The sequence below is a fragment of the Aspergillus luchuensis genome, chromosome 3, assembly GCF_016861625.1.
Source record: "Aspergillus luchuensis IFO 4308 DNA, chromosome 3, nearly complete sequence".
Taxonomy (NCBI): Eukaryota; Fungi; Ascomycota; class Eurotiomycetes; order Eurotiales; family Aspergillaceae; genus Aspergillus; species Aspergillus luchuensis.
In genome coordinates, this window is record NC_054851.1 from 4,733,979 (window position 1) to 4,753,777 (window position 19,799).

Below are 19,799 nucleotides of genomic sequence, written 5' to 3' on the forward strand. Positions count from 1 at the left end.
CGAGTCCAAAGCGCCACACCGTAATCCTGAGGACGAAGAAGAGAGTCGGGCTGCCGAACCAGGGACCAGGAAATGGTCCCCGCTTAATCCTGCTAATTCTAGTGGGGAGTGGAATCAATCTTGAAGAACGATTGGCTTGAGACTGTTCGGACCGCTCCCGTTCGGCCCTCGCTTCACCCTGAATGGCGGTGCTGAGGATTTTCACATTGCAGCACAACAAGGGAACTGGCATCTGACCAGTCTGCATCGGTGAGAATGAAGAGAAAGAGAGACGGAAGAAGAACAAGAAGCCCTCATCTTTCTTTTGCGGACTTAATCCGATCCCCTCCAAAACGCTCTCTTAAAGTCATGATCATCGTTTCTCCCCACTCCAACTCCACCCGATCCGCGCCGAATGAGATGCAGGGAAATTGCACGCTTGCACGCACGCAAATTAAAACACGAGCTGATCACTTCCCGATAAGCCTGGGGAGGTGGAGAATTTTCAAGGAAGGGAGAAAAACCAGCTTCTTTGCCAAGCCACTCCTCTCTTCCTCGTGTTTGGGGATTTGAGCAGTTATTAATTCCGAAGTACTCAATAATTTCGCCTGGCTGTTATGGATGCTGCTACCGAGGCATGTCCCCCTGATTATATATACCCCTAAGAGCAGGCACAAATAAAAAGGTATGTACTTCCTATAACCTTTCTGCGGAATGTATCATGATATATAAGAAAAGTTACCTTACAACTGGAGTGATATCAAAGATACTTCAAACTATTATACTATTACCAGTATTATATAAATATATTAAGAATCAGTCTATTTTATAGATATAGGCTATCTTTGTCACTCCTGTACAAATCTATAGTATTTTATAGTTGATTCTTTACCTATTTAATAGACTTTCTACTTTAATAAGTAGATCCTATCATACCTATGCCAAGAATCGATCCTATATAAATTATGGGAACTCTAAATCCGCTGTATATGCAGCGCACCAACCTCAGTGGATTAGGATATGTTAGAAGTAATCTTATTAACTTTGCAAAGCCTGCTGTTTCCTTAGCCCTGTGGCCAAGTCCGGGATACTGAAAGACTGGCTTGCGATGAGAATCAATTGTCAGTTCTTCATCTAAATTAACTAGAGGTAAGATATCTCTCCATGCCTTATTATGTGCTGACCTCTCCAGACCATATGAATTCGCTGTCCGAGATACCAAAGCCACCATCGGGAGACTTTCCAAAAAAGCTAAATCTTGGAGATGTTGTCAGAGAAGCAGTTCATCTCAAAATATGTAGATAGGTTCTGTACAACAACTGTACTTGATTACCTGTAGCTATATTAATAAGATATTACTCCTGCTTAATACATATACAAAGATCCCCATGCAAATCCCTTACAAAATTAGAACTTGCAGATTTTCGTATTCAAGAGTATTACGTCTCAAAAAATGATTCTATTATATCTAATGAAAATACACTTTCTCATATAGTCAATCTGTATTCTAAATCAGCGGTATATGTGGTGCACCAACATCGGTGGGTTTGGAAAGAGAATCAAATCTTCCCAGTGCAGTATACTATCTACATATGTAACATCATATTGATTCATCTCATGGCCTCACTCCCTGCACTTTGTAAAACGCAGAGTGCAATCCCCTTGGGGCCGACATGTCAAGTAGTCATTCCAGTCTGGAACTGGAGCGCCAGTTACTACATCACCATTCTTACTGACAATATCAATTTTATAGCTCATCAGAGTGCAGGCCACTATAATCTTCAAGGTTAAATTGGCCAGCCGTTGGCCTTTGCATAAGTGTGTACCGCCTCCCCATCCGATAAACGCATTATTGTCGACAACCGTGCGGCCGGGATCCCAACGCAATGGGTCTGGATAGAGGGTCGGGTTCAATGCCGTATCGGAGAACGGATATAGAACGAAGGCATTGGACGGGATTGTATAAGCCCCAATGGACAGGTCAGGTCCAATGTTGCGCCGTACCGCCGTATGTGGCTGAGCTCGTCGGAGTGTTTCGCGAATGCAGAGATCCAGCTGCGGGGTTTGCGATTCCCATGCTGCAAGGGGAATGGCTGATATTGACCCCATTATATCTTCCTTCGACAAGGATGAAAAGTCTCTGTAGGTCGTTGTGAGGTCTTTGATCTCGTTGTGTACTGCTCTGGACCAGCTTGGTTCAGACGCCAGGTACAGGAGAAGCCACGTGCCTGAAATTGGGAGGAAGATTAGACTGCTGCTATCTGCCAACGAAATCGTGTTGTGGTAGGAGACGGAACGTAGAGAAATGTGACATGTTTCGAGGTTCTATAGCATACCAATCGTTCCCGTTGATCGCGCCCCAGCGATAGGAAGGCCCATCATAAACTATGGCAAATGGTCAGCAGGCATTGTTTAGACACCACGATATCAGGTATAATTTACCCCGACAATACATTGGAAACTCTCTCCAGAATCAAGAAGCTGCTGAAGGGAGTCGTCTCTTCGCACCCCACTGTGGACGCGCCTCTTGACAGCCTGGTGGAAAGTCCAATAGACATACATAGAGGCACGCAGCTTGTAGAAAGTTGCAAGACCGGGTACCCAAGCCCATAAGTGCAAGGGCTTTACCGAGGCATCAATAATATCATAAAAGTATTTCAAACGGGATACAAGCCTGGTATCTTCTGCAACTTCATAGGAGGTAACGGCGCGGATGATCATCTGAAAAGTAACCTTAAAGAAAGATTAATAAAGACCATGTTCAGAACAGCAGGTATGTAGTAAATTTACGTCGTGTAAACTGGCGCATGGGTCAATGATGAGATTGTCCCATGAATTCATCTTTTGGTGACAGTCTGTAATCAGTTGTGGAAGTACTGCAGCAATATAAGCTGGTCAGACATACTGATAAAATCGGTGTGTCCAGAGCCCTCGGGGAGTAATAACATACAATTCTGGAGATTATCGGGTCGCTGAAGATTATTCAATCGCTTGTATATACCATGGAGTACCCGAGGATTGAGACCTGTAGGGATCTAAAAGCAGAAGAAAAGAAAGGTCAGTGACGATAATAGTCTGATAGAGTTCCATTAACTGAAGTACGTGGAAGGGTTACATACAGTACCAATGAGTACCTGAAAACCTTCGTAGAGGTTCAGGCTTTTCGCTCCAAAGAAAGTACGTCTTGCCTCCTCGCCTGATACCACAATTACTTGATTTTTTCGGAGTTGAAATCTGAAAGCTTTAGAGCCGGTCACCCTAAAACCCTCTTTTATGAAGTCGAACTGTGCTGTGAAAAAGGAATGTGCAAGCTGGGCGACAGACCAGCGAAGCTCAGGAGGGAGGGTGTTTTGACTTCTGGTTGCCGGCTTCTTGTTATTTTGGGGCTTGACGACACGATGGAACAAAACCACTACTATGCTAGTAATGATAGCCACATAGATGACTGTGCTTGCAAGCGGCATAGCATCCGAAGCCAACCAAGGAAGCCAATTATATCTCGCTAGGAACATTGTCTTCGCTCCTAAATAGCGATTGAATGAGTGTTATCATGAAGAACGGAGATTTTCATTTAAGGGGAATGCGGCATATAAAGTCCTTGATGGGCTAAGTTCATTTTCAACCAGTCGGCGACTCCCTAAGTGCGTTTTAGTTTTCACCCATAGAGTGGAGGAGATACACGGAGGTAGGAGATGGGTATAGCAAGGTGGCCGGATTCGTCCCCCTATCCTTAGGCTACGATTGGTATCTCATAGATTGAGACACTGGTCCAATCTCACCTGTCCATATTTCGGGAGTCTCGGAGACTCGTATTACTTGTCGTACTATCTTCAAGCGAGCTGTGACCCGCTCCAGCTCGCGGTCATTGGGTTGAACTTACCGAGAATAAATGAGCGATCCACCGCGCTCTGGAACTCGAACGCGTACAGGGGGGTCAGCGTTGGTTCTTACTAGGGCGAAGTTCGTTCGAAGTTCCATTATATGGGTTCGATAGAAGCAGTGGCACTCAATTGGCTGGAGTATCAAAACTCAGTGAGAACGGATCGGACGATTCTATATCTGGCTAAACCTAAGTAGCGCCGCAGACAACGCCTAACCTTGCTAAAGTTAGTAATTAGTGTTAGCGTGGTATTGGGTGTCTCCGATATCTGGTTTCGCACTAGTAATATGTTGTTACTTACTGTATGTAACTAGTGAGGGAGTGTGAAATCCTGGCCAGAAATTATCCCCGAAGTGAGATTGAAATCTAGTCCACTAGGAACAATTCCGGGCTTCCGACGGTGTATACCGATTGTTTGGTATATTACCAGTCCGAAGATCAACCGAGCGATGAGCAGAATCCCAACAAACAATACTGCTTTCAGCCACAAGCCGTTGCTTGCAGGGTGATTTCGGTCGGCGCTTCTGTAGTCTACTGATGTCCACTACTGTAACTTTGCTGTTCAAGTCCTAATACTGAAAGGTACCCCATCACGTGAGAATTTATATAGAAGAGTGGTAGGCTTCAAAAGCCCTGGCAACGGGAGATTTTCTAAATCTCTTAACTTGTTATAGTGTTGAGCACGAGAGATTAGTGCACCCCTCAATTTTGGCTTCTCTCTTTGCATCTCAAGCCGCACAGCAACAGCTTTCGCTTCCTCTGACTCCTTCCGGATCCCATTCAACCCGTTAATCCTCAGCAATGTGGCTGCCATTGCTCGTCCGCGGTCCAACGACCATACCCTACATTTACCGCCTTGTTTTGACGACGATAGAACCAATGATCGCCCTGTGCGGCGCCCTGCAGTCGCTCCTTTATCCAACCGTCTACATGAGCAGCATGACCCGTGGCAAGGTGTCCTTTTTGCCGGAGATGGAATTCCTACACACAGAGTTGGGCGGCGCGTGGCTGTATTTTGCATTTGTGGAGGCGGTTGTTTTGCGCGTCTTCGATGACGAGCGTCTATGGCGTTTCCTTTGCGCCGCCATGCTCCTCAGCGACTTGGCCTGGTGCCATTCAGTAGCACAGGCGGTTGGCGGCTGGGCGATCTGGCTTAACGTCTGTATCTGGTCCACGGAGGACCACCTTATGTTCTGGACATCCGCACCCATCACCATCATGCGACTTCTAGTCGTCAGTGGGATCGGCCTTAACGGACCCAACCCCAGCGTCCGAAGAGAACAAAACTCGACCACCATACTGAAACACGATGGAGGCCAAGAATCTAGGGCTAAAGAGAACGCAGGCCACGAGACAAACACAAAGGTGTGACAATAGTCTGGTGAACTGGAGCAGGCAAATGAGTGAATGGCTTTTGTATTAGGGCGTCAATTGTCATAGTTTTAGAGTATTATATTGGTACACAATTGAGAGAAGAGACAATTATCACAGCCACACGGCGTTCGTGATATCTAGGGCATGGATCACTGCCAGACCACTACCTTCCGATTCAAATCCACAACGAGTTGATTTGGCGGACCTATCGCGGTATTATGATACATGAGATTAACAGAGGTCAATAATTTAAAGAAAAAAGTTACCAGTCTCGCTCCCATTTGGTAGCCTTCCACATCCGTAATCACCCTATTAGTGACAGATTACCGCCAAGATCTTTATTCCCTTAGATCGAGAGTCACGTTCTTAGCCCTCCGCCCCGAAAGGCATTGAGTTTAGTAGTTGTTTGTATTGGCGCTCTGATTTTCGTGGAGCAATATTGACTTTACAGGCGCCTTTAGCCGTTACTATTTGTCTATTACTTCCACCGGACGCGATCGCTCGGCTGCGGCCCGTTTCTTGGGGGCACTTCACTATATACCCTGCCACCATCCATTATCGCTACATACTCAATCAGGCTATCTTTTCTATCTGAGCTCGTTGTAAAATACACTGGGGCGGCAGATCAAAAGCGGCCTACCGTGCCCTGAATAAGACTTGCACGGTTTGGTCACAAACCAGGTCCTGTCCAATCTCCCAATTAACAGGGCGGGATTGTCCATCGGGGAAGCGGATGTCATATTTCAAAATAATGTGGGCGAGAAGAATTTTGATCTCATTTGTTGCGAAGAACCGACCGGGACAGGCGCGTACGCCATGCCCAAAACCATAGTGCTCTGCGCTTGTCATCACCAACTGGTGTTTGTTTTCATGTCCTGGCTCTTGCCGCTTCCGATAAAACCGGTACCCGTCGTAAGTGTGCGCATTTAAATATATGCTCTCGTCTTGCATAGTATGGGCGGAGACAACGAGACTGGCACCCTTTGGAATGACTGTTGCGTCCGAGAGTGTAATCTCCTCCATAGCGTAGCGGTGTAGCGAAGCTAAGTACCCATTGCAAAATCAGTATTATCTCCAATGCGGCTGAGCGCGACGTGGTCGAAGGTGGTGATAATTAATTCAACAAGCAAGGGTTTACGCACTCAGGCCCGGTGGATTCAACCGTTGGCTCTCCTTAACCACGCTATCCAGGAGCTTCATCTTGGTCAAACTGGTCTTGTGAAATGTACCGTCTGTCTCCAATACCGATTGGATCTCTTCCCGCAGAGGAGGAAGATACTGCGGATTCGCTGCGAGGTCGTAAATGACGTTGGTGAGGAGGTTAGAGGTGGTGTGGATCGTCACCAGTGTCAAGCCGATTTGCGCTGTAGTCACATCCAAGTGACGACCGCCTGCGACTTCGTGAAGCCAGTCCAGCGCATCCGGCTGCCTGGGCTTGTGTTCATGTTGCCGCCTCCTCATTTCCCGCTGGACAATCCGTCGTGCTACTTGCACCCGCTTCCTGAGTTTCTGAGCAGGCTCCAGAAACCAGTGAACGACAGGTCGGAGGATAGGTGGCCAACGTCTTAGTGCGGTTATTGCTCCGAAAATGTCCAGAGTATAGTTCACCGATATATCGAGCCATTCGGTATCGCGACACACTTGCTCTCCTAGAAAAACAAGGGTCGATAGGCGCGCGACGATGTAAGGGACTTCGCTGGCAAAACAATAGGATTTCCACTCTACAAGGGTCAAGTGTTTGGTTGTTAGCCTGGGCGACTACTGCATACTGGGGGTTAGTTATGAACCTTGGGGTTGGCCAAAATGTTCGTCGAGCGTTAATTCCGTTTCTCTGGCCAGAGAAATCGTGTACTGTTCTATAAAGCAATTTAGCTGTGGCTGTAGAAAGGTACCATAGGCGACTCATACTCAAATTTCGAGTTATCTTTTGGTTGATCACATCTAACAGTATGTGGTGGTTCTCTGTGCCCCGAAAAGCCTCAAACCCTGGATAATCCCCGACTGGGAGAGACTAGCATTTGACGTCAGAGTGTATTTTCAAGAACATACTTGCTCAACAAGCTACCTCCTTGACTGCTTCCTCTAGACTGAGAGAAGGATGTCTCCTAACTTCATCCACATACTTTGGATGCAGCACTAACATAGGGCCGTGGGGAAACATTGCTTGGAACATCGTGTGGCCCTATTCGAGCCGTATCCCATTGTATCAGTCTGAAGCTTAGATATGTCCAGGAGGGTACTACCTGTTCAAAGCCTTCACGGATCAAAGCCCTGGCGGAGGCCATAAAACGTACATTAGCCTGTCGGTCAAATAGAGACCACCGGCTCATCCCAACAGCGGGAATCCGGTAGTATGGGAGATTGTGGATGGCATTCTGAACGCAGCTCAACAGCACGAGGACAGCCACTGTGAGACAGAACCCCGGCAGGAAATACGCAGGAGGGATAATCTCTGTGAAAAGTCGCATCTTGACCTGCGGGGAGCGGGAGTTTTTCGAGAAAGAGCAAGGGTTGGCTGTAATATGATTAATGCATATATGGTTATGTCAAATGGTATCAGTCGAGGGCTAAAGAGGACAACCTCGGGGAGCCGGGAAGGAAGGAAGGTCCCCACAGCGACGGGTATTGTACGGCCATGTATTTCGCGGTTGTGACACTTGTTACTAGGTCGGCTCCCACCACACCTTCATCAATGGTCGGCTGATAATGAACGAATAAATTATCTCACGTCCTGCTGGTACATTTACTCTTTTAAGTTAGCTGGACGGATCATTCCTCATCTGACGCCCAGACAACATGCTCGGCCTGCAAGTGAATGAATATCTTCTTTGACCCTTATATTCAGTGTGTCGTTATCACCGCCATCATCATTCTGTTCATATCATTCTTATACTACAATTGTTTCGGGCTTATTTTCATCCCAGGGCAGCATGTTAGACCTGGTAAGAAACAAGAAGGTACTCATCAATGCTCACCAACTATACTATACTAGCGAAAGGCTGGTACGCTGTTGCCCTCCTCCCTTGGTCTGTTATTATCTAACAAGTGTGACGACAATGTAATCAGAATCCCCGTCACAACCCAACGTCTCCTTCCTCCCTGACTTCCATACAAACCGACCAGCTGTTGCAACCAAAATCCTCCATTTTTTCATTGCCTGCCTCACTGCCGGTCATAGATCATGGTGATCACCACAGCCATGAGCCTGAGATCTGTACTCTGAAGCCAAGCGATCTGACCCTCTTAAGTCGTTGGTGTGCCAGTACATATCGATCTCTCACACCCGATGGCAAAAACGGCCAAATCTGGAGAAGCACAATCGTCCGAGAGGCAATGAGCAACCCGCCACTGCTGAATAGCATTCTAGCCGTGGCAGCATTAGATATCGCTTACACTTGCGGAGGGGACAGCGCACAGAGAGATCAACACGATCACCAACAAATCCAGTGTCTAGCTGTTCTACATTGGGATTAAGCTCGCGCCGGGCTTGAAAGGCAGCTCAACCGCGACAGATCGGAGCGGTGTCGCAAAGAAAGCAATTTCATGATGGCTATGTGCAATATTCTTATCATCCTCGCCTTCGGACATATACGAATGCCCCCATTCTCAAGCGGTTCCGCGTTGGTAGATCTTTGTCACATTTTTCGCCAGTTACGCGGGTCACCGGAGGTTCTTCTCCGCCTGATCGATGAAGTCAAACCAAGCGAGGAGTTGGCTTTCCTAGTCCGCCAGGAGACCGGTCCTACCATGCCAAATACTTCCACCCTGGCCATTCATGCTCTGCGAAAACTACATAATGACGATAGCAAAGGGTGGAATTACGCCCAAACCAGGGAAATTTACAACAAAGCCATTGATAGCTTGGCCTCATGTCTGCGTTATATTGCCTGGGGCAGCCATCCCGGACTGGTCGGAATCTCCTGGCCGCTGGAGGTTCCAGCAGTATTTGTGGATTTAGTTCTGGACCACCAGCCAATGGCATTGACAATTATGGCGCACTATTGCGTGGTTCTATACCACTTACGGTCACATTGGTGGATGGGAGCATTCGGCATCAAAGTTTTAGAGGAGATTCGTCAACTGTTGGGCAGCGATCGCTTGGAGAATATACAATGGGCGATCGATGGGATATCAACAGATGGCACTACACATTTTGACTGACGGTCTGACTTGTCTTCTACGACCATGAATAGCAGTTTGCAAAGGGGCTGCGACCGTCCCCACGTTTGCATATTCCACTATGCGGCCGCGATAAGGAGTCCACTTCCTGGAGTAATCAGTCTGTATATGCACACGAAGCCATGTGCGGAATAATGCTGTGCCCTTGCATGCCCCGGAACCTAAGCGCACGAAATAGGGCTTGACAGAGAAACCCGCGTGCTGAGTCTGGTCTCTAATTTACAAGGCCCTGTCCATGGAACGGTGGATGACAGGGAATGCTTAGTCCAAATACTCGGCTCCATAATATGGGGGTTCTTAGATCATTGATAGTTTATTTTTCTAGGCAGCAATCACCTAAGGCTCTGGCAGGTTGTGTGTGTACGGATATCGCGCCACTTTGAGCGACCCACCGTACTTTGTTTTGGCCACTAGTAATTTATATATTTCCACTAAAACGCTAGTACCACCCACAGGACCATAACGGAGCACAGGAAGCCAGACATTGGGGATAGCGCGCTATTGACAAGCTATTGACAAGCAGGCCGCCGTTACGCATGCTCTCGCTCGGACGCTCCACACACAGATTGCGCGCTTTTCTAGATCTCCGATTTGCAGTGGGCCATGCACCAAAGCTTGACCTTGACATTGGAGGGCCGGTACACACCACTTGGTAAATTCTTTCTTTTCTCGTACTATCTCATTCTCCGATACCCCTACCTCCTTTCCTCTTTCTTTTTCCATTTCTTCCCCCTCGGCTTACCAACAACCACCCCCCTCCCCCACTGTCATCTTTACAGTGGCGCTGGCTCTTTTTCATTGGTTCTTTGTTATATTATAGCTGTTCCCGTTAGGCTGCCTTTATTACGGAGTATTTGTGTATATATTTAGTTTTCAGGCCCCCGCTCTGCCCCCTTTCCTCGAATCAAGAACCTGATCGGTAGAAGGATTACTCGAACCCACTTTCGCTGAAATAATAGTTGGCATAGTTCTGCACAGGAACTGGATAGGATGAATTCGTTTGATCATATGAGGGTGTTGCCTCCCAGGTTGGCCCAGACTGATGCGGTGGGAAACTCACCAGACTCCCAAGGGCATGTGCCCGATAATTCTCCGAGCAGCAGCACCCACAACACAATATCTATCTCTCCTTTTCCCAAGGAAGCTACAGAGCTGATTACAGTATCTAAGGAACGGTCAACTTTGTCGTTGTCCCCTGCCAAACCTGACGCGGCGAGAACAACCGGACCCCAAAAGTCGACCAGCTCTGTGGCCGGTCGCCCGACTCTCTTCTGGGTCCATGCGAGCCCAAAGTCTATTTCAGATGGCACCAGGCCCGAGGACCTGAAACGTATCCGATCCCATGTGATGTCGGAGCATAATCGGAAGAAAAGGCTATCTAGCACTGAATTACATAAACGTCGATCATGGAAACGTGTAGCCTCCCAACCCCCAGAGACCGATCGCAAATATGCGGAGGGCCCGGTCTGGCCCAAAGCTGAACTTGCAGCTCAAGCATCTGTGCCGCAGCGCTCGACAGACAGTCAGGGCCAGGAAGATGAAGTAATTTGCTCAGTATCGTCCCCCATACCCCGAAGCCTGGGAATACAATCGGCCATAGATCCGTTCAACACCTCTCATACTCCTCTTACCGATCGCATGATGCGACATCTGCAGCATTGTAAGTTACATCTCGACATTTTGGTTAGATACCTGCAACTTAATCGACGGATACTGATAGTCCGGTCTAGTTTTAGTTGATCTTTCCCAAGACGGCGTGCCTTTCCAGAACCGACGGCTTGACACGATCAAAAGGCATTGGGGGGAACTGATTCAGGACAATAAGGCCTGCCTTCATGCGTGTATCTGTGTTGCTTCCTCGGATATTGCTCTACGGACCAGTGAGCTGCCTCTCAAGAGTTCCAGCAATGAACCATTCAGCCCCCTGCTGCTCGATACATTTCACCATCGGGGAGAAACAATCCGGCTGGTCAATAGCGGTCTCTCAGACCCTCTCAGAGCAGCTAGTGATGGCTTGATTGCGTCTGTATCCATGTTGCTGACGATCGAGGTACGGGTGCCTTTCCCACCCCCTTCTTTGGATTACGCTTTTACCCCCTCGGGTGACAAATAAGTCTCACTCTCGGCAGATTGCGACAGGTACACCCGCCTATCTGAAGATGCACCTAGCCGGACTACGTCAAATGGTAGCACTGCGCAGGAGTTTCATAGATGTTCCGTATCCCGTACGATATCAGATTTCATGGTAAGTCTGCTCCTCAATGTAATAGTCCCTTCACATCTATAGCTCAAACTAATCCTTTATCTCCAGGACAGATATACGTGTAGCATGCATGGCCTATACCAAACCAATCTTTCCTCCGGTCCGCAATACTCGTCCTCAAACGTACCCCATCCTGCCTCCCACTGCTGAACTCGCCCTTCTCGCGTCGCCATTATTACAACTGTCACAATTGACTGGCGCGTTAATTGGGCCGCAACTATCCAAGATCATCTTCGACCTGGTGCAGCTGACCTGGTACGCCGAGGCGATCCAGGCCGCTGATTACCAGATCTACGATGAACAGACCGAAGATTATTTCAATGGCGAGGTCCTGTATATCGAGTACATGCTCCTCAGCGATCGATATACCGAAACCGGAATTGTTAAAGAAGATGCGTCGATCGAGGGATGCGTACGTCTCGTCTGCCTCCTCTTCCACAACAGCAGCATTTGGGCTTTCTATCCCGCCAATGCCGGCATCTTCCCACAGCCTATCATCGCCTTGCGAGCAGCCCTGGAAGAGACTCTGGCCACGGGAGCCTTTACCGCGCATCCGGATCTTCTGATCTGGATCCTGGTCATGGGTGCTTGTAGTTGTAATACTGCTCTCGCGCACGAACGCACGTTCTTTGTCCAGACCCTCGCGCGGATGGTGCACCTGCATGCCATCACGTCCTGGAAGGACCTCCGCACCCGCCTCATGCCGTTCTTCTATCTCGATCGATGTTATTTGGCTTCCTTGCAGCTTCTGTGGAATGAGCTGCTGGTAGCGCTTGCATCATGGGAGGCTCGCCAAGCATGATAAGGACCTGACTGTCAGCACCCATTACCAGACAAGCCCAGTGGAACAGGAATTTTCTTGCCAACGTTTATACGCGCGCCAGCAGGCCATGTCATTCAAAAGATTCCGTTCTCTGCGCCATTGTATATCACTAAGCGATTTTCTCAGAGCTCACCTTACAATTTGGGTCTTTATCTGCGGTTTTGCCTTTCCTTTGACTGTTTCACCCCAGGAGATCGACGTACATTTTATGGAAATATATCGCTCGACGAAGGTAGAAGGGATATGGTCAAGGAGCGCAAGTATCACTCTGGCGGCTCGCCCACACGGAGTATAACCTTATGTCAATCTTTGCTGGGTACAACTGTCATACCGAGTAGTCCAGGCCTCTGTCAACATAGTATGAATCTGTCTTGGTGGAGCTATATTCATGTTGGATCATTGATTATAACTATGCTAGCTAAAGCATGCCTATTGTTTCTGATGAGCATCTGAGTAGGTGGGACCGGCTTATCTGAAAGGTTAGGCCTTTATCATTAACCTCTTTACACGATACATATAGCTCGCAATCGTACTTGAGTTAGAAATACGTGACACGAAACGCTTTCTTTCCTGAATCATCCAGTCACAAGCTTCTTTATTGCAGTAAAGCTTGGAAGTTTCCCACCGTGTATGAACAGCGTAGCATTGCAACCTACTTATGAGTTGCTTATCTAACTAGTATTGTAGTAACTATTTCACACAGGCTCAGCCCGAGTAGAGTTCTTCGATGGACAGATCGTTTGCGAGGAGATCTCAGCTGGGGAAATTTGCGGATAACTAAACCTAGAAGAAAGGGGCCTGGAAGTAGCTCTATTGACACCGCTATCTGTTATCCACATTTTGCTATATGAGTAATGCCATTGATACGAATACCTTATAAGGTGCTTAGAAACCAAGCTGGCAGACAGACAAGATTCATCGTTCATTGTAGGGAAAGTGTACTCATTCCAAAGCCATGTCTATCTTTGTTGAAGCAACTATGTGCACATAGCCTTTTAAACGATGATCAGTGAAAGCTCTTTTTAGCTTGCTACCTAGAATACCTGTCCTTGTTAGTATAATATAGTGCTTGCTATTCAAGTTCATAGACGGCAAAGGAGTGTCCGCAATACATCTATGCTCAAAAAGGCAACACAATCCTCATCTTCATTTGAACGATGACTGAAAGAGAATATGGGTCCATGTACTAAACCCGATATTACACTTCAGCCGAAAGATAAGACGAAACCCTGACAATATTGAAAAACCATGGCATGCAGAGCAAACATAGCCTCATTTGTACCAAGGCGGCTCGCCCAGTACTCTTCATAATCGCATACCGGATGCGTGCGGGTCAACCAAAATCTTTGCGCCTTCTCTGGCTAAAGCCGCTAAAAGTTGTCCTTTCAAGCGGCAATTCATGAATCTCAGCGACCTCACCCACTACACCAACAGAACCTCGAGGCGACCCGGACGATAACTGTGACTTACACACCGAGCCTGACACAGCAGCGCGCAGTTTCAAGATAAACGACGTGGCAGTATCAGCTCTGAGCGATAAACTGAACAAAATACGGAGAGAACAAGAACCGACTGGCCGTGCATCGGTGCATTGAGAGATGAACGTGTAGTACTAACTAGTAGAATAAGATGTAAGTCTGGCGAGAAAGAAAGGCGTATGTATTTTAGTATAAATATACAATGCCGATCTCAGTCAACGTATGCCATATTGTTTACAATCTTTTCTAGTTGTCGCTTTCCATAATGTGCTGGTCAGAATGCGCAGTAAATGAAGTACCCATGTAAAATCCCTAGCAGTTGTGCCATTCGTAGCGGTACTGGCTTCGATGAAGCGATAGAGCGATTGGTTCCGCTCGGGTCACCAGCAGCGTCCTCAAAGATAAGCGTTGCGCTACACTACCTCATAGAAACAGGGAGTAGTATTCAGAACATGAGAAAAAAGGAGGGGGTAAGAGAGAGCAGTAAAGGTGGGTATAAAACTGCACCATGGCAGAGCAAAGGCAATAACATACTAGCGACCTAACATGGAGCAGCCCACAAGTGACTCGGAGCAATCGTCGAGCTTGAGTCATGTCCACGTTCATCAAAAATCATTGAAGGCTCGCGAACAAGATTCCTCCACATTCTTAGCCATCCAGCCAGGGCTCCTGAGTTCATTCTCGGCGATATAGGGTTATAGCTATGAAGATCCGGCGCAATAATCACGTATATGAGTCTCTCTTGTGTATCAGAGTCTCCTACAGGGAGTGCAAAAAGAGGTAATGGATCCGGCGTTAATAGCATCTGATGTCGTACAAGAGATCTGGCAGCGCCCGTTGATGAATGCACGGGATAGCAACGATTCAGCGTTGCCGAAAGGATTCCGCCGACCAATGCGACAAAGCCATCAGGATCTTCTAAACTTAGAAGACTGGACGGATGGGGAGAAGCAAGCTGACAGGCTGAATAGGAAAAAAGATCGACGCATTTTCTCCGAGATCTTATCTTCCCCGCATTTCTCTCATGCCCCCCGGATTTTCATCTGCATTCATTCCCACTCCCTTTTTGCCCGATCTTCCTTTCCACGGAGATCGACCAGCGTGGGGGATAAAACTTAACCTCGATATCCTCGGCTATTAACAGGAGGATGTGTATGAATATCAACCAGTATCATGACTCCATCTCCGGCCGGACTAAGAAGCCTCTGACTGCTCTCCCCAACAGCTAGTCGGATGTAACGTAACCATCGAGTTGCCACCCTCGTCATCTATTTCCAAGCCCTAGGGCAAGTGCATGCACCAAATGCAGCCTTGTTGAATGAAGCACCAACCCCCACGATTGTACCCCACCCCGGCTGTTGACTTGGGGTAAGGCGTCTGCCTCTTATAAGAGCATGCGCGTCCCCCCCCCCCCCACCCTGATTCAGTCTGGCCCACATATCTATACTGAGCGCACAATGACTGACTCAATTGCAAGGAAGCCCTACTTTGGGCTTGTCGGAGGATGGCTCACATTTTGGATTACGGTACAAGATCAGCGTATGCAAAGAGCTAGTGCCCAGTACTGACTGTCTAGGTTGCTTGTGCTACGGATATGACCCTGTTCGGGTATGACCAAGGGGTCTTTAGTACGTCTTCCCGGCAATGACTTCCCAGATCTCATAATCTGATGCGTGGCAGGTGGCGTGGTTGTTACCCAGAACTTTCTCGAGGTCCACGATTTGGTCGGACCGTCGAAGACTTCCACTCTGTCGACCGTCACAGCCATCTACGACGTCGGCTGCTTTCTCGGGGCCCTCTGCGCCTTTGCCATCTCGGAACAACTCGGTCGGAAAAAGTCGATCTTGATCGGAACAGCCATTATGGCAGTGGGCACCATTCTGCAGGCGAGCTCGTATCATCTCGCTCAGATGTTTGTTGGCCGAATCATCCTAGGGTCAGAGATAACATACATGTGGTATGGCGTCCACTGACAGCTGCAGAATTGGAAACGGCATCAACACCTCCACAGCACCCATTTGGCAGACCGAGACTGCTCAGGTCTCCTGGCGAGGCCGACTGGTCATTTTGGAGATGGCCTTGAATGTTGGAGGCTTCATGCTCGTCAATTGGATCAACTACGGGCTTTCCTTTCACGGCGGAGCTCTGGCCTGGAGACTTCCGATTGCCCTTCAGTTTTTCTTCATCTTCGTCCTCGCTGCCACGGTTCCCTGGCTGCCCGAGTCCCCCCGGTATGTGCGCACCACAGAGACCCTTTCATGTTAGTCCACTGACACAACCAGATGGTTGCTATGCCACGGTCGCACAGACGAAGCTTTACACGTCATTTCGAGCATCGAGGCTAAGCCGAAAGATGATCCCTATGTGGCAACGCAGCATCGCGAGATCGTCTATAGTATTCAGTATGAGCGAGAAAATGCGGTGCCCTGGCGGGATCTATTGACTGGCCGGTCTACCAACGACACCAAAACCTTGCGACGGTTGCTGCTGGGGGCCGGCTCACAGGCGCTGCAGCAGTTTCAGGGTATGATAGTTGGTATGATACAATGTCTTCGAGTTGTTGACCTAACTGCACCTAGGGATCAACATCATGTCGTACTATCTGCCTCTGGTGCTTATCAACTCGGTCGGACTTTCCAACAGCATGTCGCGACTGCTCAGTGCATGCAATGCGACGGTGTATTTCGTGTTTGCCAGCGTGGCTGTCACGATGGTTGAGCGATTTGGCCGACGTGGTCTCATGTTGTTATCCACCTTCGGGCAGTTCGTCTGCTTCTTGGTGATCACTATTCTGCTCCGCTTTGCCGAGATAGACACACGATACGCGACTGCTTCGGTCGCGTTTTTCTTCCTCTATTATATCGCGTTCGGCATTGGAATGTTGGGGGTGCCCTGGCTGTATCCGACCGAGATTAACTCGCTGCCCATGCGGACGAAGGGTGCAGCCGTGTCGACAGCGACAAACTGGTAGGTGCAGCTTGCAGTTGGTGCGGATTATTTACAGCGGCTGAGCATGCGATAGGATCACCAATTTTGCCATTGTTGAAATCACACCAATTGGCATCCAGCAGATTGGCTGGCGGTTCTGGATCGTCTGGACAGTCACCAACGCGGCCTCTCTGCCCATCTTCTACTTCTTCTACCCCGAGACTGGTGAGTCGATCCTATCTCCATCTCAATCACCCTTCACTGACTCGGTGCAGCAAATCGGACTCTGGAAGATCTGGACGACTATTACCGCTCGAACCCACCGTTGCTGGTTACGCGGGATCCAGACGCAGTATCCACGCAGCGTCCCTGGCGATACCGGCAGCGCGAGGAGGCAGAGTACGAGCGACAGAAGAATGCCCAAGCAGGTCTAGATGCGTCAAAGGACAGCAGCGCGGCTTCGGTGAGCCACGTGGAGTGAGCCACCCTGTTTGGATGACTGGGAGGGAGGAAGGGATCGTCGACGCGAAGAATGGGGACGGAGATTATCAATAAATATTTGGCGTGAGATGGTGCTCGATCAGTAGGGGTTTCCGCATGACAATAGAGTAATCACTGTTGATATATTAATCGCCGTCTCACTGTGGGTCTCCCTTTCTATTTCTGTATCCGAAAAGGGCGCCGGTTGTCAATAGCTTCATCGGGATCTGTGCTCTCTCCCTGTGCACGCTCTGACGAACTGTTGGACGGGAGACCAAAGAGACGAGGCCTCCACGTGGTGTTTATTATAGTAATCAAGATCTTCCTTCCATCAACTCCTGATGATAGAATATACACTAAATTTTACTGTTCCTCCGGATGAACCGGAGTGCCGGGCTTGGGGTTGGCGGCGAGTGTTTGGTAGCGAGGGCCGCTAGCATCGATCTCGCCCGCATTGGCATTACATCCTCCCATCGCATTGGTTCCAGCCTCAAAACACCGAGTCAGGGCCAATCTCGCATACAAATTTGGTGGGCCTGCCCAGAGTCATGGCCTTCCTAACCCGTGCAGCTGAGGCGTGACCGAGAGTCAGGAACGGTGCCCCTAGGCGCAAACAGCTCCACTGGTTCGCTACGACTCTTCAACCATCATGGCTTTCCTTGTGCACATCAACAGCCGGACCCGCGTGGCTGAAACAGCAGCTTTTTCCAGCTTCTATCCAGTCGGGCCCACGAGCCAAATGCCCACCGCAATGAAAAGTCACGACATTCCCAGAGTGCACCGCAACACTTTGACTCCTTTTCCGTCCCCGAGTTGCATCCACCAAACATCTCGTGTGGTTCAGGATGAGTGAGTCGCTGCCCTTGGTGGGCCGCAGCCTCGCCATCTTCGTCGTTGCGACGGTGATGATGGGGATAGGCACAATTGCAGTTGCTTTGCGCACGTTTGTCCGTGTGCACTTGGTGCGGGCATTCGGATGGGATGACGCGCTCATGATTGTTGCTTTGGTACGGTCGCCTTGACAGGTGTTATGTATGATGCTGGAGGAACCGAAAGATAACTAACTCTCCGGCAGGTGCTCTTCATCTTCCTTAACGTCTGCTGCATGATTGGGGCAAAAACCGGAGTGGGTCACAAGATGCTGGACTTCACCAGTGTTAAGACAATAGAGAAAGCCATGCTGGTAAGAGGCATCCGTCCCCTTCACTTGTGTGTATGTAACCTCTAATGCTAAGATGGAGAACTGTAGTGGTGGTGGCTGGGTCAAATGTTATATCTCTGGGCCTCTGCTGTCGCCAAAGTGTCCATCGCGCTCGCTTTGCTGCGATTGACTGTACGCCAAGCGCATCGCATCATTCTGTGGACCATCATCGGAGTTGTCACAGCCATCGGCTTGATGTTCTGGTTGGTCTTGCTCTTCGACTGCCACCCTGTCTCGTACTTCTGGTTGCGTCTAGAACCCACTCATTCGGGAACCTGCCTGTCGATCGGGACTCTGCTGGCTATTGCCTACTTGTACAGCGCCATCACCATCTTCTGCGACCTCACTTTGGGCATTTTGCCCGTGTTTTTGATCTGGCGACTGCAGATGAACGGTCGCACCAAGGTCGCACTGGGTGTGATTCTCAGCCTCGGAGCCATGTATGTGTCTGTTCGTTGAGATGCTCTAGTCTTGATGTCCTAACCCAGTTCCAGTGCGAGTGTTGCTGTCATCATTCGACTTCCCTTTCTTCATCACTATGGCGACACCGATTTCCTCTGTAAGTGACCGCTCCACGCCTCCTGACATAATGCATATTTTCTGACGCGACACAGATTCCACATACCAAATCGCTATTTGGTCCATCATTGAGACCGGACTTGGCATTACGGCTGGCAGCCTCGTCACTTTACGCGCTCTATGCCGCTGGTTCCTCGAGAACACCAGCACCCAAGGTCGTCGGGTTCCGGGGAAACAGGCCAGCGATGGCCCCTACGCACTATCCAGCTGGACGGGAGAGGCCTCGAAGAAGAGCATGCGTGATCCCCGATATTGGCGTCCTGACCTTGTTCCCGGTCAGATGGATCATCTGACCGTCACCACGGTTTCCTCACCGATGGCTGGGAGCCCACGGAGTGATGCCAATAGCAGCCAGGAGATACTGAACCCGGAGGGAGAAGCCTGGTATCATGGAAACCAGGTCAGCATTCACCAGACGTTTAAGCTATCTGCGGGAGAGTGATTTGATCGGGTACCGGTTTGCATCATTTGTTTCAATACACCTCTCCGATATAATATAATATCTTCTATATCGTGTTAGACGCCCGGCTCCGTTGCGCTGACGGAAGGAACAGCGCCTCAGGCTAATATTGGGGAAGCAATATCTATTAATCTCGATAATCGTGAGAGAGTCATGATCATAACAACCTTAGCGC

At 49.0% G+C, this 19,799-nt stretch overlaps 8 protein-coding genes across 8 annotated transcripts; 6 read left to right on the plus strand and 2 right to left on the minus strand.

The window, feature by feature from the left end:
* Positions 1 to 1,602: 1,602 nt before the first annotated feature.
* Positions 1,603 to 3,491, minus strand: AKAW2_31596A (cytochrome P450; the record flags this gene model as incomplete). Its single annotated transcript, XM_041688239.1, has 6 exons — positions 1,603 to 2,207; positions 2,316 to 2,364; positions 2,422 to 2,712; positions 2,770 to 2,855; positions 2,930 to 3,014; positions 3,099 to 3,491. 6 exons carry the CDS (start codon positions 3,489 to 3,491, stop codon positions 1,603 to 1,605), a joined length of 1,509 nt encoding a protein of 502 aa, XP_041542043.1.
* A 1,169-nt stretch (positions 3,492 to 4,660) lies between these two features.
* Positions 4,661 to 5,230, plus strand: AKAW2_31597S (uncharacterized protein; the record flags this gene model as incomplete). Its single annotated transcript, XM_041688240.1, has 1 exon — positions 4,661 to 5,230. One exon carries the CDS (start codon positions 4,661 to 4,663, stop codon positions 5,228 to 5,230), a length of 570 nt encoding a protein of 189 aa, XP_041542044.1.
* Positions 5,231 to 5,869: 639 nt separating this feature from the next.
* On the minus strand, positions 5,870 to 7,701 carry AKAW2_31598A (cytochrome P450; the record flags this gene model as incomplete). Its single annotated transcript, XM_041688241.1, has 6 exons — positions 5,870 to 6,276; positions 6,376 to 6,954; positions 7,021 to 7,089; positions 7,142 to 7,244; positions 7,299 to 7,415; positions 7,477 to 7,701. The coding sequence occupies 6 exons, from the start codon at positions 7,699 to 7,701 to the stop codon at positions 5,870 to 5,872; spliced, it is 1,500 nt and encodes a 499-aa protein (XP_041542045.1).
* A 462-nt stretch (positions 7,702 to 8,163) lies between these two features.
* AKAW2_31599S (uncharacterized protein) lies at positions 8,164 to 8,707 on the plus strand (the record flags this gene model as incomplete). Its single annotated transcript, XM_041688242.1, has 2 exons — positions 8,164 to 8,235; positions 8,300 to 8,707. 2 exons carry the CDS (start codon positions 8,164 to 8,166, stop codon positions 8,705 to 8,707), a joined length of 480 nt encoding a protein of 159 aa, XP_041542046.1.
* Positions 8,708 to 10,402: 1,695 nt separating this feature from the next.
* AKAW2_31600S (uncharacterized protein) lies at positions 10,403 to 12,477 on the plus strand (the record flags this gene model as incomplete). Its single annotated transcript, XM_041688243.1, has 4 exons — positions 10,403 to 11,072; positions 11,143 to 11,462; positions 11,542 to 11,657; positions 11,724 to 12,477. The coding sequence occupies 4 exons, from the start codon at positions 10,403 to 10,405 to the stop codon at positions 12,475 to 12,477; spliced, it is 1,860 nt and encodes a 619-aa protein (XP_041542047.1).
* A 2,893-nt stretch (positions 12,478 to 15,370) lies between these two features.
* Positions 15,371 to 17,385, plus strand: AKAW2_31601S (sugar porter family MFS transporter; the record flags this gene model as incomplete). Its single annotated transcript, XM_041688244.1, has 8 exons — positions 15,371 to 15,502; positions 15,553 to 15,604; positions 15,657 to 15,912; positions 15,959 to 16,207; positions 16,259 to 16,500; positions 16,556 to 16,943; positions 16,999 to 17,129; positions 17,180 to 17,385. 8 exons carry the CDS (start codon positions 15,371 to 15,373, stop codon positions 17,383 to 17,385), a joined length of 1,656 nt encoding a protein of 551 aa, XP_041542048.1.
* Positions 17,386 to 18,229: 844 nt separating this feature from the next.
* AKAW2_31602S (uncharacterized protein) lies at positions 18,230 to 18,406 on the plus strand (the record flags this gene model as incomplete). Its single annotated transcript, XM_041688245.1, has 1 exon — positions 18,230 to 18,406. One exon carries the CDS (start codon positions 18,230 to 18,232, stop codon positions 18,404 to 18,406), a length of 177 nt encoding a protein of 58 aa, XP_041542049.1.
* A 245-nt stretch (positions 18,407 to 18,651) lies between these two features.
* AKAW2_31603S (uncharacterized protein) lies at positions 18,652 to 19,606 on the plus strand (the record flags this gene model as incomplete). Its single annotated transcript, XM_041688247.1, has 3 exons — positions 18,652 to 19,025; positions 19,080 to 19,144; positions 19,200 to 19,606. 3 exons carry the CDS (start codon positions 18,652 to 18,654, stop codon positions 19,604 to 19,606), a joined length of 846 nt encoding a protein of 281 aa, XP_041542050.1.
* Positions 19,607 to 19,799: the final 193 nt, after the last annotated feature.